The sequence below is a fragment of the Adelges cooleyi genome, unplaced genomic scaffold (assembly GCF_023614345.1).
Source record: "Adelges cooleyi isolate 19-005CV unplaced genomic scaffold, UGA_ACOO_1.1 ACOO_flye_CR_arks_rails_tigmint_CR_PRNA_21, whole genome shotgun sequence".
Classification (NCBI taxonomy): domain Eukaryota; kingdom Metazoa; phylum Arthropoda; class Insecta; order Hemiptera; family Adelgidae; genus Adelges; species Adelges cooleyi.
In genome coordinates this window covers 6762426-6776639 of record NW_026095871.1, presented here as the reverse complement: position 1 = coordinate 6776639, position 14214 = coordinate 6762426, and the positions used below count along the sequence as shown (strand labels likewise).

General features: G+C 31.5%; 3 protein-coding genes across 3 annotated transcripts; 2 read left to right on the top strand and 1 right to left on the bottom strand.

Annotated features, from left to right (window-relative positions):
* Window positions 1-2625: 2625 nt before the first annotated feature.
* LOC126834948 (uncharacterized) lies at window positions 2626-4184 on the bottom strand. The gene is made up of 4 exons (XM_050567202.1): window positions 4103-4184; window positions 3775-3871; window positions 3528-3690; window positions 2626-2873 (listed from the first exon to the last, which is right to left on the bottom strand). The coding sequence occupies exons 2-4, from the start codon at window positions 3781-3783 to the stop codon at window positions 2626-2628; spliced, it is 420 nt and encodes a 139-aa protein (XP_050423159.1). The 5' UTR covers window positions 3784-3871; window positions 4103-4184.
* A 124-nt stretch (window positions 4185-4308) lies between these two features.
* Window positions 4309-5305, top strand: LOC126834947 (uncharacterized). The gene is made up of 3 exons (XM_050567201.1): window positions 4309-4314; window positions 4566-4932; window positions 5076-5305. Exons 1-3 carry the CDS (start codon window positions 4309-4311, stop codon window positions 5303-5305), a joined length of 603 nt encoding a protein of 200 aa, XP_050423158.1.
* Window positions 5306-9984: 4679 nt separating this feature from the next.
* Window positions 9985-12725, top strand: LOC126834087 (gamma-interferon-inducible lysosomal thiol reductase-like). Its single transcript, XM_050565755.1, has 5 exons — window positions 9985-10152; window positions 10961-11092; window positions 12002-12166; window positions 12290-12448; window positions 12514-12725. The coding sequence occupies exons 1-5, from the start codon at window positions 10075-10077 to the stop codon at window positions 12643-12645; spliced, it is 666 nt and encodes a 221-aa protein (XP_050421712.1). The 5' UTR covers window positions 9985-10074; the 3' UTR covers window positions 12646-12725.
* Window positions 12726-14214: the final 1489 nt, after the last annotated feature.

Below are 14214 nucleotides of genomic sequence, written 5' to 3'. Positions count from 1 at the left end.
TTATTATAATTATTGCTCTTACGCGGAACGAAAATTATTTAAATCAAACGTCAGCAAATCGCAATTAATAAATTACATACATATCATTAAGTAGGTATCAATAAGACAAAAGTATTTAGGTAATTTAGGTCTTTATGTATTCGTAAATAATACAATTCAACAATATAGTTATACGATTAAAAAACACAATAAGAAACATTGTTTATGGGAATGCGATATAGGTAATTGGGTTAGACTCGGGTGTCTGTGTTTCGTGACTTCTATTTTAACCGTTTAATTGATTTTAATGTAGGTACGGTATTGCCTAATTTTGTTTTAATAAAAAAAAACAACTTTTAACAACAAAAAAAGTACACATATAATTACATACATCAATTAATGCATAACACGAGTTTGAAAATATAAATGTTTAGGGTCGAGTAGCTAGTAGAGTAATATTGTAAAATTATGTAGTACCTACCTAAGAATGTATACATTTTGAGAAAAAAATCAACAATGTTTGAGTAGTAAGCTAGCTTATTTAAAATAATTCAATTGAAATTTTATATAATTTAAAAAATTGCGTTTGTATTTTCCCTATTTGTTTCAGCTGTTGGTCCTTTAAAAAATAAAATACAAAACTCTAATAAAATGAAATATTTTACACGCATTTTTTAATGTGTGTAGTTGTTTATACTGTTTTGTGAGGTGAAAGTTCAGAACACTAGAAATAATAAGCAAAAAGTAACATTTTTGTTCTGAGCTCGACGATTCCAAGATCGAAGACGCATAAGGGAAAATAACTTTTAAGTTTAAAGTAAAAATGAATCGTCAAGATGAAAACAACCAATAGAGAAAATTGTCTTTCTACGATTTATAAGCAAAACCAATTATTTAAACAGAAAAACTATTTTTATTTAAAAAGTTAGATAGCCGCATTTAAATAAATATTTATAACTTATAATACAGTTGTCATCTATGCAATTACACAAAATAAAAATGTTTATATAATGTATTGTTTTGCACACATATTAAATAATTTTGATATAATAAAATTTAAATTTTATAAGAAATATTTTTCAAAAAAAAAAAAAATAGATCAAGCCAGCAGCTATACCGGAAGTCAAACAACGAGAGTTGTATTATGAAGAATGGAGGGAAAACGTAATAGTGACCTACATTTTTTAATAGTTAAATTCCTATAAGTGTCTTAACAACAAAAAAATGTAGAAATATTTTATGATATATAAATTATTATAGTAATAATATTTATTACATTGCAATACACTCTGATTTAAGTTTATTTAGTAGTTTGAAGTTTTATAATTTATATACATAATAAACATAATTAATACGATTTGATTTACAATTTAACTATAAGACAGATACAACTTGTAAATATTTAATATAATTATATAATAATTAATTTCCTTATGTCAGTTTTAAAAAAAGATAGATTAAACATCATAAAAGTATACTAAAATAATAAGCTATTAATTAGCCTAAAATTATGCTATTGGCTACATTATTGTTTTAAAAAAAATTATTATTTTTAAGTACTTATAAATTTTAGAATTCTCATCTTACACTCTCTCTACAATATCTTTTGTACCAACAAACATTTTTAGCGTTGATCTGTTGTACATTATTAATTCCGTGTAATAAAATGTGTAAAAATTCCGTGGATATATTGTTATTGTCTAATGAAACGGCTTTTGATTACCATAATTAGATAAAAAAACTTACAATATTGATGAAGTAATTATTATAATTACTAATTGATAACACAAATATTCATAAAACTATGCGCAATAAAAACGTGTGAATTTATTGAGGTTATAAATAGAGTTTAACAATAAAATGTAATTTGTTTTGTGTATAAACTATGAAAGTACTTAAATAGATAGATGATGTAAAATAAAAAATGACCAAGTTATTTTGATTTTTAACGCGAGTATTTTCTACGAAATAGGTTTCTTATTTTTCTGAATCGTGACAATAATATAGATTTTATAATAAAAAAATAAAAAACAAAAATCATCGAACAACAACCTACCAACAAGCCAATGGTTATAGATGCCAAAGATTTAAAAGAACTAATTTGTTAAACTCAAAAGTGGACCATCTAATAACTCGTTTCAATAATTTTAACTTTGATGCGGAGCTGAGAGGCTATTTGTTTTTTAAAACATGTAATTAATTTTTAACACTTGTGAGGTATGGCGTTTTGAACTCTATAAAATAAAATATCAAGTCACACATAACAAGAAAAATGTATAGAACAAAATAGTAATTAATTAATAGTATACAAATACATTAAATATATTTAATAGTATAATGTACATACTATATTGTTTATTGTGGAGTAATGGAATAGTAGACGAGACTTGTATTTAATAATGTCTAACAACGAATAAAATATTTCCAAAAGAATAAAAAAATATCCAATACTTGTACACATTATGATTAATGTAATAATATTCCACTGCTATACCGCAATTTTAGTTTGTTATTAAAAATAGAAATAGCTTTAGTGCATTAATCACATTTTTTTAAATGCTATTTTTTTTTTAAGTAAAGAATATAACGAATTGTTGAAATATAAAATAGTTACAGCTAATACAATGGATTAAAAATAAAATTATATTAATTCAAGTGGCTTCGAAAGTCCGTACTTCCAGGTTGATTCAGGCAAAGTCTTCCCAGATAGTATGATTTAGAGAAAGACTGTATTTTAGTGAAGTCCAATGGAGTTTCAGTAGTTCCTGAACTGTATTCTTCGCGTGAGTCAGTTTCTACAGGATCAATTTCTTCGGTTTCTTTTAGTAGCACAAATGGATCGGTTTCACCAGCTGACATCAAAAAGACGTCGAATTTTTTATCTTCATATGATTCTTAAATAAAAAAAGTTATACTTAGTATTATGCGTTAATGAAGCTTTTTCCTAACTTAATTTTTATGCAATACATATTATTTAGGTTCTTTTAACCTTCGTTCTATTCTACCACAGTGCATCTATAATAACATGAATCGTTTATTTATGAAATGTGTATGGTACCATGTTTAGCTAAATTTGTTTTACAATGAAAAAATATATTTACATAATATTCAAATTTGAATGCGGCAATTAAAAATATGAATATTGGAGATAGGGTAGAATATAAATAAAATCGACACATAGCACATATTATTTAAACTTTAGATTTTTTTTAGAAAATTCTTAGAGTATCATTGACTTTTTATACCTACTTAGAATATTTAGTATAAATAACCAATTTATAATATATTATAGTGTATGTGTTCCACAAACTTAAAATCATTGTAACTTTCCCCTTTAGCAGATTTTACTGTTCACATCGAGATAACTTAATTTTGTTTTATTCTCATCGTTCAAAATATGTACCAAAACTGTTATTTTATACCTCTTCGCTATATTTTTTATTTGAGATTTAACTCTCAACTTCACAACCAAAACTTTTTTACAACATTATCTTTAGTTAATTTTATAAGTGTTTAAGGGTACTAAGTAAAATTTGTATAACACTTACTGGCGTTTATTAAGCTCTCAATTTGTATCTTATTCATGTTTTTGTCCACGACTGGACCAACTATAGAACCCAAAAATGGTAAGTCATTATGTTCTCTACTAGTATCTTCAGTTGAAAACGCAGTGACTAAATCACAAACCAATGTTGCTACTGCAAATAAAACCTGAAAAAACACCATTGTAAAACTGCACTTTAATTACGCAATATGCCTTTAAATATTCGCACTTAATAGCACTATAGTACTAACCAACATCATCTTTAGACTTTAACTGTCGAAAACCGCTCACTTGGATTAATCACTTTATTTGTGTACCGGGACATTTATATACAAATTTCAAATCTAGCTAAATAGGACAATATTATTAATAGATTATACCTACCGGACATACGCTAATGTTTCGAAAATACATTTGTATACTTACTATAACTCTAATATTGTCTATATATGAACAATATTAATCTGACAAAAGTAGCTATAGCTGAAGCGGACTTAAGTTAGTTACTCCATTGACATTAGTTAATATACATTAGACGTTTTTATTCAAATTAAATAATTATGTTGAATTTGAAATTACCCTCAATTATTAATGTTCAATTATTGATGTTTAATTGATTTTGAAAATCATGTTCACTCTTTATAGCTTAACTACATCCTAGATTTCGGACAGCTAATTTCTTATAAAGACCTTTGTGATTTTGCAAAATTATTATTGTTCATACAGTTTCGCATCGGTTAACATTTCCATCTTCCGATTAATTACTTTGACGTTTGGTATCGACCATGGCTGTAAGTACATACATTTATAATTTTTTTAGGTAACTTTACGAACTTCTTAAGGTTTTCATTCTAAAAAGTTAATGCAGCAGTATGGTATGATATATCATCTCGTATTCTTAGATGTCGAATTTATACCTATTTATACCTCAAATGTCAAAATGTACCCTTTTTTTTCGTTTTACTTCATTAATAGTCAATTCTTCCTTCTGCCGTTTGTGCAATGCTACTCAATATATTTAACAAACGATTTCTTGTTTCAGTTCAAGGGGCTGAAATCAATGTTGTCCGTGTTTGCTTTGGCTACTTACACGTTGGCCGCGCCTTCGACCACACTACCCGCATTGACTAAAACATCACCGACCGAGACAGAAGTTCCTATGGAGTTGGTCAAAGAAACCCTTCTTGAATTGTCTTCGGCGTTGTCGGCAGGCTCGACAAAGAACGGCCGCAAGGAAATGCACTACGACAACTATCAAGGGTCCAAGTACAGTACCATTAGTTCGCTGATCCACTTGTTGGCGACCGTTGGTAGCGCGATCGCCCCGTTAATCGGCGCTATAGTTGGCCCGCTCATGTCCAACATCGCCAACGGAATCACATGGGCAATAACACATACTATTTCTTCTGGTGAGTCGGAGATATTAGTGTTTGGATACAAAAATCATTCGATCAACTACACTCTATGCTGCTATTCATATTTACTGCACGAAATGATGCAGTGCCATTCCATTAAAAACTGTTCGACGTGACTACATTATTATGTTTTTCAGGATTTTCCCTCCACGGTTTATTCACTCCCGCTCTGGGACCTGGACACGGGCACGGATCTGGACACGGGAACCCGCATCCAATATCCTCATATTCGGCAGCCGAAGCCCAGAGCGAAGCTACAGTAGAAACATACAAAGTGCCGGTCGCTACAGCCGAAGTAGACCAAACACCTACGGCTGCGGTCGAAACAACGGCGGAAAACGGCAGCGAGGGCGTTCAGAAAATATAAATCCCTAACGCTATCATATTGTTAATTAATTTATTCGCATATCGGTGATTTATTTATGATCAAAATAGTAATAAAAAAATGATTAAACACATTATCCATGTTTATATTGATGTTATATTGCCTATGGTTATTAGCAACCGTAACCGTTCATAAAATATTTCATAACTGAGTTCGTGAAAATGTTCACAATATACAATTTGATTTTGAGAATTATCTATATATTGGTTTTGACGCGTAGGTATAGACAAAGGGTTTGAATTTCACTCATTTGTCTGTTAAAGGTATTGGCTAGTCAGTTTTTTTTGGAAAGAGATACCCAAAATGTTTTACTTTTACTCAACATAAATTAAAAAACTTCTAAAAAAATTAAGTAAGTCACCAATAAACGTATTTAATTCAATAATGACCTCGATCACTGTTTATACTTGTATTAATGAGACATGTAAAATATATTGATTTCACAACGTACATTTATATAATAAGATTTATAGTGAGAGTACATGCATATATAAATACACACATATATATTATCTATTTCAGCAAAACTTGTTTTTGTTCGATGCGTTTAACCCACAGTTATTCTTTCACTTACATATTTTGGTATAAATTATAATAATATATATTCACGAGTATAATATATTATTACCTACTTTATGCTTACCCCATTACAGGCATATGGAATACCTGTAGAAAAACATCACAGCAAATATCTGGAGGTCAACATAGTGTTCATTTAAAAATACCTATGTGTATACAAGTGTCAGTTATCAAATTTAAGTAAACATAAAAGTGACTGTTACTTAAACAAATATTATTGTAGTATGAATTTACAGTACCCACTTCTGGATTGTTTTGATGGTAATTGCAATTAGGGATACATCCCTAATGAAGTAAAATGACATACTACTAAATCCGATGTGCAAATTTTGATTGATTTAACAGATTTTACTAAAAATAAAAATAATAGTCCACAATGTATAACATAAAGCTAATGTGTACTTAAGTAATAATTGACATATTATCTAATAATTTACATAACAGCGACAATTATTATGTTTTTGAATAACCTGTTATGTTCAGAATATTGGAAATCAAATAAAAAAACAAATAATGGTTTGATTCTATGAGGGGCCGTAAGTATTATTGTAGTATAAGGATTCCAAAAGTCGTTAGATTAAGTGGACGTTGACTCGAGAAGATAATACTAATTGGCAAAAAAAGATCTCATAAACATAATATGCCGTCATGAAAGGCTATAAGTTGTGTTCAACCCAGAAAATACACCACTCTATACGATGCGACTCGAGTCTGAGCTCGACCAGTTAACTCTTTGAGGCACGAAATTTTAATAAATAAAAAAAACCTAGTTACACACAAACTTTATTTTTTATTTTCTTAAAACTTTATTTTTATTACTTATGAATAAATGTTAGTACTATTAACAGTTCCACAGCAAAAAATACCTTTTGATTTCAGATATGCTAAAAGTGGTACACTTGTAAACAAATTATCGATGTACAAAATATAATTTTTATGCTGTAATGGATTCGTTAAATCTTTGACGACTCGTCCTCCATGATTTGTTTCAACAGTCTCCTAATTTACCAGTGTTCAAATCGAAATTCCAAAGATAACCATGTTTATCAGCTAACGACCATACCTTATAGCCTCTTTTTATTGGGTTTTAGGCATGTATTGCTCTAAAAATGATCGCCCTTTGAATTTAATCATAGACTCATCAACTGCAATTATTTTGTGTGGATAGTAATATTTTTGAAAATTGTCTCGAATTTTTTTTTAAAAAGGTTAAACTTTGTAGAATTTATCAAAATCTGTTTCGCCACTCTTTGGCATAACCGAGTTGTCATTTAAGTGTAAAGATGAGAGGAGCCAATCAAAACGATTTACGGTTATAAGAGAACTTATGTATTCATCATATGTAAGTCTAAAAATGTAGACCAGTAGTTTTTATAACTTGGCAAACGTTTTACACCCATTCAAATATTTATACCTAGGAAAGTCATAATTTCTTGTTTATCAGTAGGAGTATAATTTTTTCCAGTTTTAATTTTTAATTGGTGTGCATACAAATTTGTTTGTTATACAAGTAAATCTAGTATTTCATTTGAAAATAATAATTGAAAGGTTGAAAACGGAGTGTGGTCATCTTCAGTATTAATCAAACTACCCAGTTGGATCGTCGGCGCACGTAAATTCGGGGAGAAGTTCCTGTGAAATAACATTATTTTTTTGACCATATTGGAGCAGTAAATTCAAAATTACTTTAGGCTTCATTCTCATTATTATTGGATTCCAATGTATTTTTAGATGAATCATTTTCGATAATATTGTTTTGTAATACAGGGACTTTTAGTAATTGATAATTTGATTCCTGACTTATTGGCGGAAATAAGGGGTGACGAATATTAGTATGGTCAGTTCTAAGATGTATTAGTGTGACACATTTCCTGTCGATACGAATGACACCAGATAACTAAATTAGTCATTTTATAGAATAAATTATACATAATTGATTTTTCTTGTAAGTTGATAATAAACAAGATTATAAAATATTATACAACAGAGACAGCAAAACATGATTTTTTAAAAGAAATAAAATGTCTACATCTAAAATGGTGGGTTATTTTTCGTCCCGCTATGCCACAAATGTATTTATTTTGGTGGGTTATTTTTTTGTCCCTCTATGCCTCAAAGATTTAACACTATAAATAATAATACGGCAAAGTTGTAGAGTACCTATGTTTATTACCTTTGTATATTTAAAACTATTTACATAGCCTTGGACAACACCGTGTGACGTTTTATTTGTTTTGCTACAGCATAATATTATATTATAATGTACAACCTACATGTGTTTTTATTTAGTAAGTGAAGTTAGATGCCCGATGACGGTTTTAACTAAATAGGATATTGCACAATTTCATTGAAAAGGTCGCTTTGATCTGTTAGTAAACACAAGAGGTTCTTGTGTTAAACTATTGCGCCATAGCTTTTTTTGTGTTCAACGTCGAACAAAGACAGGCCGTCAAACTACTATCAAGTGGCCAGTGGGAGTTACTGCAAGTTGTGTAAATAGTGTAAAGGTACACTTGATATTATTATTATTATTATGATTCAGTTTAATCAAAAGGTCGTAGACATTATAATGTACGTGTATGAAGACCGTTGGCAGGTAGATATGAGAGGACGGTGGCAGTGGCGTACTTATGGGGGAGGGGATATGAGGGATAGATCCCCCCTGAGCCTTTTTTTTTTTTTTAGTTAAGTTTTCCAGCACAGATATACTTTTAAAATATTCGTAATCGGTATTGCTCGCATATACGCATATATCAATTGTATTTTCAAATCCACTAGTATAATGATAGAAAAATAATGATATGATTGTTTTTCATAAGCTTGTTGAGTTTTATTCCTCAACATTCTAGCACCGCAGAGTTGAAGATGTGGAGAGCAAAGTTAATTACTGAAAACATTTTTCTCAACTCTGGGTTACATGCTTTAGATGTTTGTGACGAATATCCCAATATCCATAAACTCTAGAAAATATTTTGTACTTTGCCTGTGTCTACTGCCACATCAGAACGATACTTTTCTAGTTCAAAAAGGGATTAAGTCCTATCTAAGGAACAGTACGACAGAAGTAAATATTTTTTTTCTATTTGTTATTGGAATATAATTATAAATTAGTAATTAGTTAAGAAGACGTTTGCCCTTTTAAAAATAATCGTAAAAAAGGGGTTTACGGTAAAGCGTGAAGGCCAAAGCGAATTGGTCATAGTATAAAAATGTTGGTACCGTTAAAAAGAGGAGATTTTTAACTAGGTTCTCTCGTCGGTTTTTATGGAAAACTTTAATTTTTCCTTAAATACGAGCACTTAAAAAAGTTTAAAAAATGTCAGAATTAAAATATAAGTTATGAATGATGGGTTAGTAGTATCAAAAAAAGCCGACGAGAGAACCTAGATAAAGTTCTTAATATTTAAAATATGTAAAAAAAAGTTGTCTACGATTGTTATTTAATTGATAAGAGAGAATATGCGTAGCTAGTTTAAATTACATTTTTTTTTAAATCGCTGTCAAGGATGCTGTAACATTCCGAAAAATAAATAAACTATTAAAAAAGAGTCAAGATTACTTAACTAATAATTAAACATCACATTTTAGCCTTTAAATTATGATTTTACAAAAAATTTCCTATACCTAACTCCTTAATAAATAAGGATATAACGTCATCTTAATAGTTTATTCTTTTATTATTAGAACAGACTGAATGGGTTGGCTTTATTGGCATGTCTACGGTCAATACAAATTTTGCCAGATGAGGTTATCGATGAACTGAGTCTCCAAAAAACTAGAAAATTGGATTTTGTGTTAAAGTTACTAACTTAATAGTTTTGTGTTATAATTAAGTCACAAGTTTGGTGGATTTAAAAAATAAAATATTGATGTTATGTTGTTTAGTTACTTGGGGGGTGTGGGGGACCGAGCCCCCCACAAGTCTATGGAATATTATTTATTTCATCCCCCCCTAAATACGCCACTAGACGGTGGTCGCATTATGCAAGAATCGCGTTCGTCACAAAATGCGTAATCGCGTTCCGTAAGAACTGGTTTGGATTCACCAGGAGTGAATTATAAAAAAATAATATTCTCTCTAGTCACAGTGAGTCGATGACATAGTAGTGCTTTAGACGTCGCGCGACTGATCATTTCCAGCGACAACAACAATAGTATTTCATTTTGGAATTATGTACTTGGCTGCGGTGTTCGCGTGCGTGGCCATCGTGCTATCCGGAAACGCTCGGGCGAGAAGCGTCGACGAACGGGTAAGTCAGTATTATCACAGCCTATATTATACTCGGCTATATTTACATAACGAGCTCTCTATAAGACTTGAGTAAAAAAGAAATATTACTTCTGAGTTCTGCTGTTAGAACCGCTACAGTAATAAATATTCTGCATTCTACAAATAAGTGGCCGTTCTTCTATTGTTCTTGTACGTGTATGCGTCCGATTTTTTCCATCGCTACGGCAAACCGGTTTGCTCTTGACTGTATGTATATTATTGGCCATTATTATCATATATACCTCGCTATATTATTATTATCATACTTAAGTTAAACTGTATACAACATACCAATAGGGGTATCCCCTCATTGTTGTATCGCTAATGGGTTCAATTACGAACGTCGTGTTCGGGCAAACGCCTAAAAATTACGTACGTGGGCGAAAAGGTACGTGGTGCAAAAATGAGCGGCCAGAGCGTTTGCTAAACTATAGGTCTCAAAAAAACGTTTACACGGTACAAGAATAATAGAATAATATATTGAGCTATGAGCCTATTGCCTGTCACAGTACACACACTAAAATATTGTTACAGTGATATATTTTGTTAATAGGGAGTTTTTGCACAACGCTAAGCGATTTACAACGTAAGACGATGTATGGTATTGGCTATCGGCTGACGCAAATTATTATGATACGTTTATTTTTATTAACGTAGGCCAATTATTGGAATAATAACGTTAGCGTTATCCGCTAACCGATAACGTACATCATAGTTAACGTTGTGCAATAACTATCCCTATCGACGCATAAACGACACGGCTAATATTGTATACATTTTTATTTTAGATTAACGTGTCCGTCTACTACGAGTCGCATTGTCCCGACAGCAGAGACTTTATAGTAAAGGAACTGTTCCCTAACTTCTGCAAAGTCCAACAGTACTTGAATTTAAATTTGGTGCCCTTCGGCAAAGCTTACGTAAGTACAATAAAGCGATTTACTGATTATTACTAAACAAGTATAGTGAACGCCGTATTATCTGTTTGTGCTATTTTACGTTGAAAACAAAAACATAACCATCATTAACTAAATAACAGCTGTCGGCTGTAAGAAGAGGTAAAACAAATAAGTAACTACAACTTTCTTAGTTTGTAATTCTTAAAGTATATTTCTTTAAAAAAAAAAAAAATAAACTAAAAAACATTCACAATCATTATGCATGTCGAAGCGAAAAAAAACTGTTTTATCAAATATCGCATACAAAAAAAAAATTGTAACGTATATTATCCTACAAGGTTATTGGGCTCTTTAAAATTCATCGTGAAGAAATAAAATACTATGCCGTTACCTGGGTATAATAACTGCGCTAGATATAATAATATAATAATATCTACCTACAATATTATAGCGTTCCGCTACATGTAACGTTGATCATAGTTCTTTGTTATTTGTTAATGGTGAACTCGACCAATTATTTTCAATTACAGTTTTTACTTAAAATGCACATAACCCGTCTATAAACAATGACGATAATTTAACGAATGCCATTACCGTTAATTGTAATATCGTACAGCGTTATAGAGATCCGATTCAAAAATTATATATACACCCGAGTCCTACCTACCTATTCTGTCCGTACCTATTGTACAGAAATATCGAGTTCACTGTAAAATGTACACACAGCCGTATGTAAATGAACGATAATAGTGCAAACACCGAGGGGATAGCAGCGGTTGGGCAACGAGGTACCTATACCATCATTGTTTTACACATACCTACATTGTGAAATACATTTCTTTTATTGTCGGTCATACAATTATTATTCTCTATTAATTATTATCGGGCATTTCTTTCTGTAATTGTCGGAAAAAATTTCACAATTTTCAGAGCACAGACGACGGTGACTTCAGATGCCAACACGGAGAAAAAGAATGCCGCGGTAACACAATACACAACTGCGCGTTGAAACGCATTCAAGACCCTATTGCTCGAGTGGGCTATGTAAATTGTGCTATGCGCAATCCGGATCAGCCCGGCCAGATAGATGTGACGGTAATACACACCGAGCCGCCATATCTATATTCATTACCATTTATTTAATAAAAAATCAAAAAAATCAGCCCATCCACCGTCCACAGTTAAACCGCAGTAATGATTGACGTTCGTCGTTTACAGTGCGTTAAGAAATTCGGACTCGACGTTGACGACGTACAACGTTGTTACACGTCTCAAGAGGGCTACGACTTGATGTTGATAGCCGAATCGGCAACTTTAGAAAACACTTCTGCAGAAAGGACAGGACCTAAGTTTGTGCCGACCATAGTGTTCGAGGGCGTGAGTATACTTACGCGAAACCACTATGTATGTAATATGCGTTATACATTTTTGTCATTTTCCAGGTTTACAGCGACAGAGACCAGGTGGCGGCTTTCGAGGACTTTGAGAGAACCATTTGTGCGAAATTGTCGGCTCGGGGCAAGCAAAACGTTTGCTCGAATGGATCGATTGTCAACCGCACCACCTGTTCGTGAAGACCGCACACAATTTTATTCGACTAACATAATCCGTACTTACTTTAAAAAATAAACGTTTACGAATTTCTCGACTATAATGTTTGGTTTTTGGAAAGAAACGACAATTTATTTATACAATACATTAAGAGTGTGCACGATTCTCAAGTTCAATATCATACTTTACTTTTCGTAACGCTCGGCTGCAAATCCAAGCAATCAAGTCCATACTTGAGCATACCACCTGCCTTCCTCCTAGTGTTGACAGTTATAGTCTTGCCTACCGCAACAACTTACAAGAATGGTGTCTCGCCGACACACCACCTTCGGCTACCGCCGAAATGAGGTTATATGCCACAGCGGTATAATTATAATTTGATTGTATATAAATAGGTCGAATGAAAAATCTCTAAATTATTAGGTATACACTTTCTTGCGATGCACTTGTGTGTGTCTACTTAAACTTCGTGGATGTATGTATTTGTAAATAATAAACGCAACCAATTTTACATACATGTGTTTTTAGAAAATTATATATTTTTGTTTAAATATCGGCTTGTAACGTCATTTTGACTTATACCTCCATGGATATTTTTTTTTTTCTATGCTTCGGCTGGATAGTTTTAATTGTCGCAGGTGGTAATTTATAAAGGTACCTGAGAAACCGTGACAGGTGGTTCACAAATCACAATACTATATATTATGTATAACGGTACCGGGCCCTGAACAATGAAACGAAATTAGTAACATTAAGACCATGACCCCGACTAAGTTATTTGAAAAAATATTTGAGTACTGTGGCAATGCATGTATAACAATACGGGTGTTATGAACCGTATGCCATTAATAAAAGCCACGTAGGTGTACAGTCTTATAATGTTCCATACGAAATAAATGTGGATTAATTACAAAAACCATCTTTGCAAAGAAAAAACGGTACAGGATACGCGTTTTGGTCCCAACTAACTGTTTACAGTTTACTCCCCCATAGGTTAGGTGTACCTGTTTCAATTTTACAAAACATTGCGACTCTACTCCCATAATTATATTCCTAATAGTTTTTATACCATCAGGTCTGTCTAGACTCTAGAGACTATAGTAATACTAAAACAATAATACAAATACTGTATTATAACAAGAAAATGTACAAGAACTTGACACCTCTTATAAAATAATATGGTAGACATATATAAAATTAGGATCTTTCTCCACCTGTAATTCGGCCTTTTTTAAGTTATATGAGACTGATGAAATTTACAATAAAAAAAATCATAAATATAATACATAATACAACAACAGGTGTTCAACGTGAAATATACATCGAATAACGGCAACTATGTTGATTGTTCACTATGATGAAGGCGAAATGGTCAAATTGTCAATTCAATTAAATTTGTAACTATAATTTTTTTTTTTAGAATTACAACCGACGAAAGATTTGAATCGGTCATTTGAGAAACCCTTCAAGTCACAAAATCTACATTTTACTGGGCAAGGTAAACATTTTTCCACAAACACAAGGCGAAAGCGTTTGTATATCTACGATAGACCAATTTTTTGTTTTATTTTATTAGCAAAATTTGAATTTAA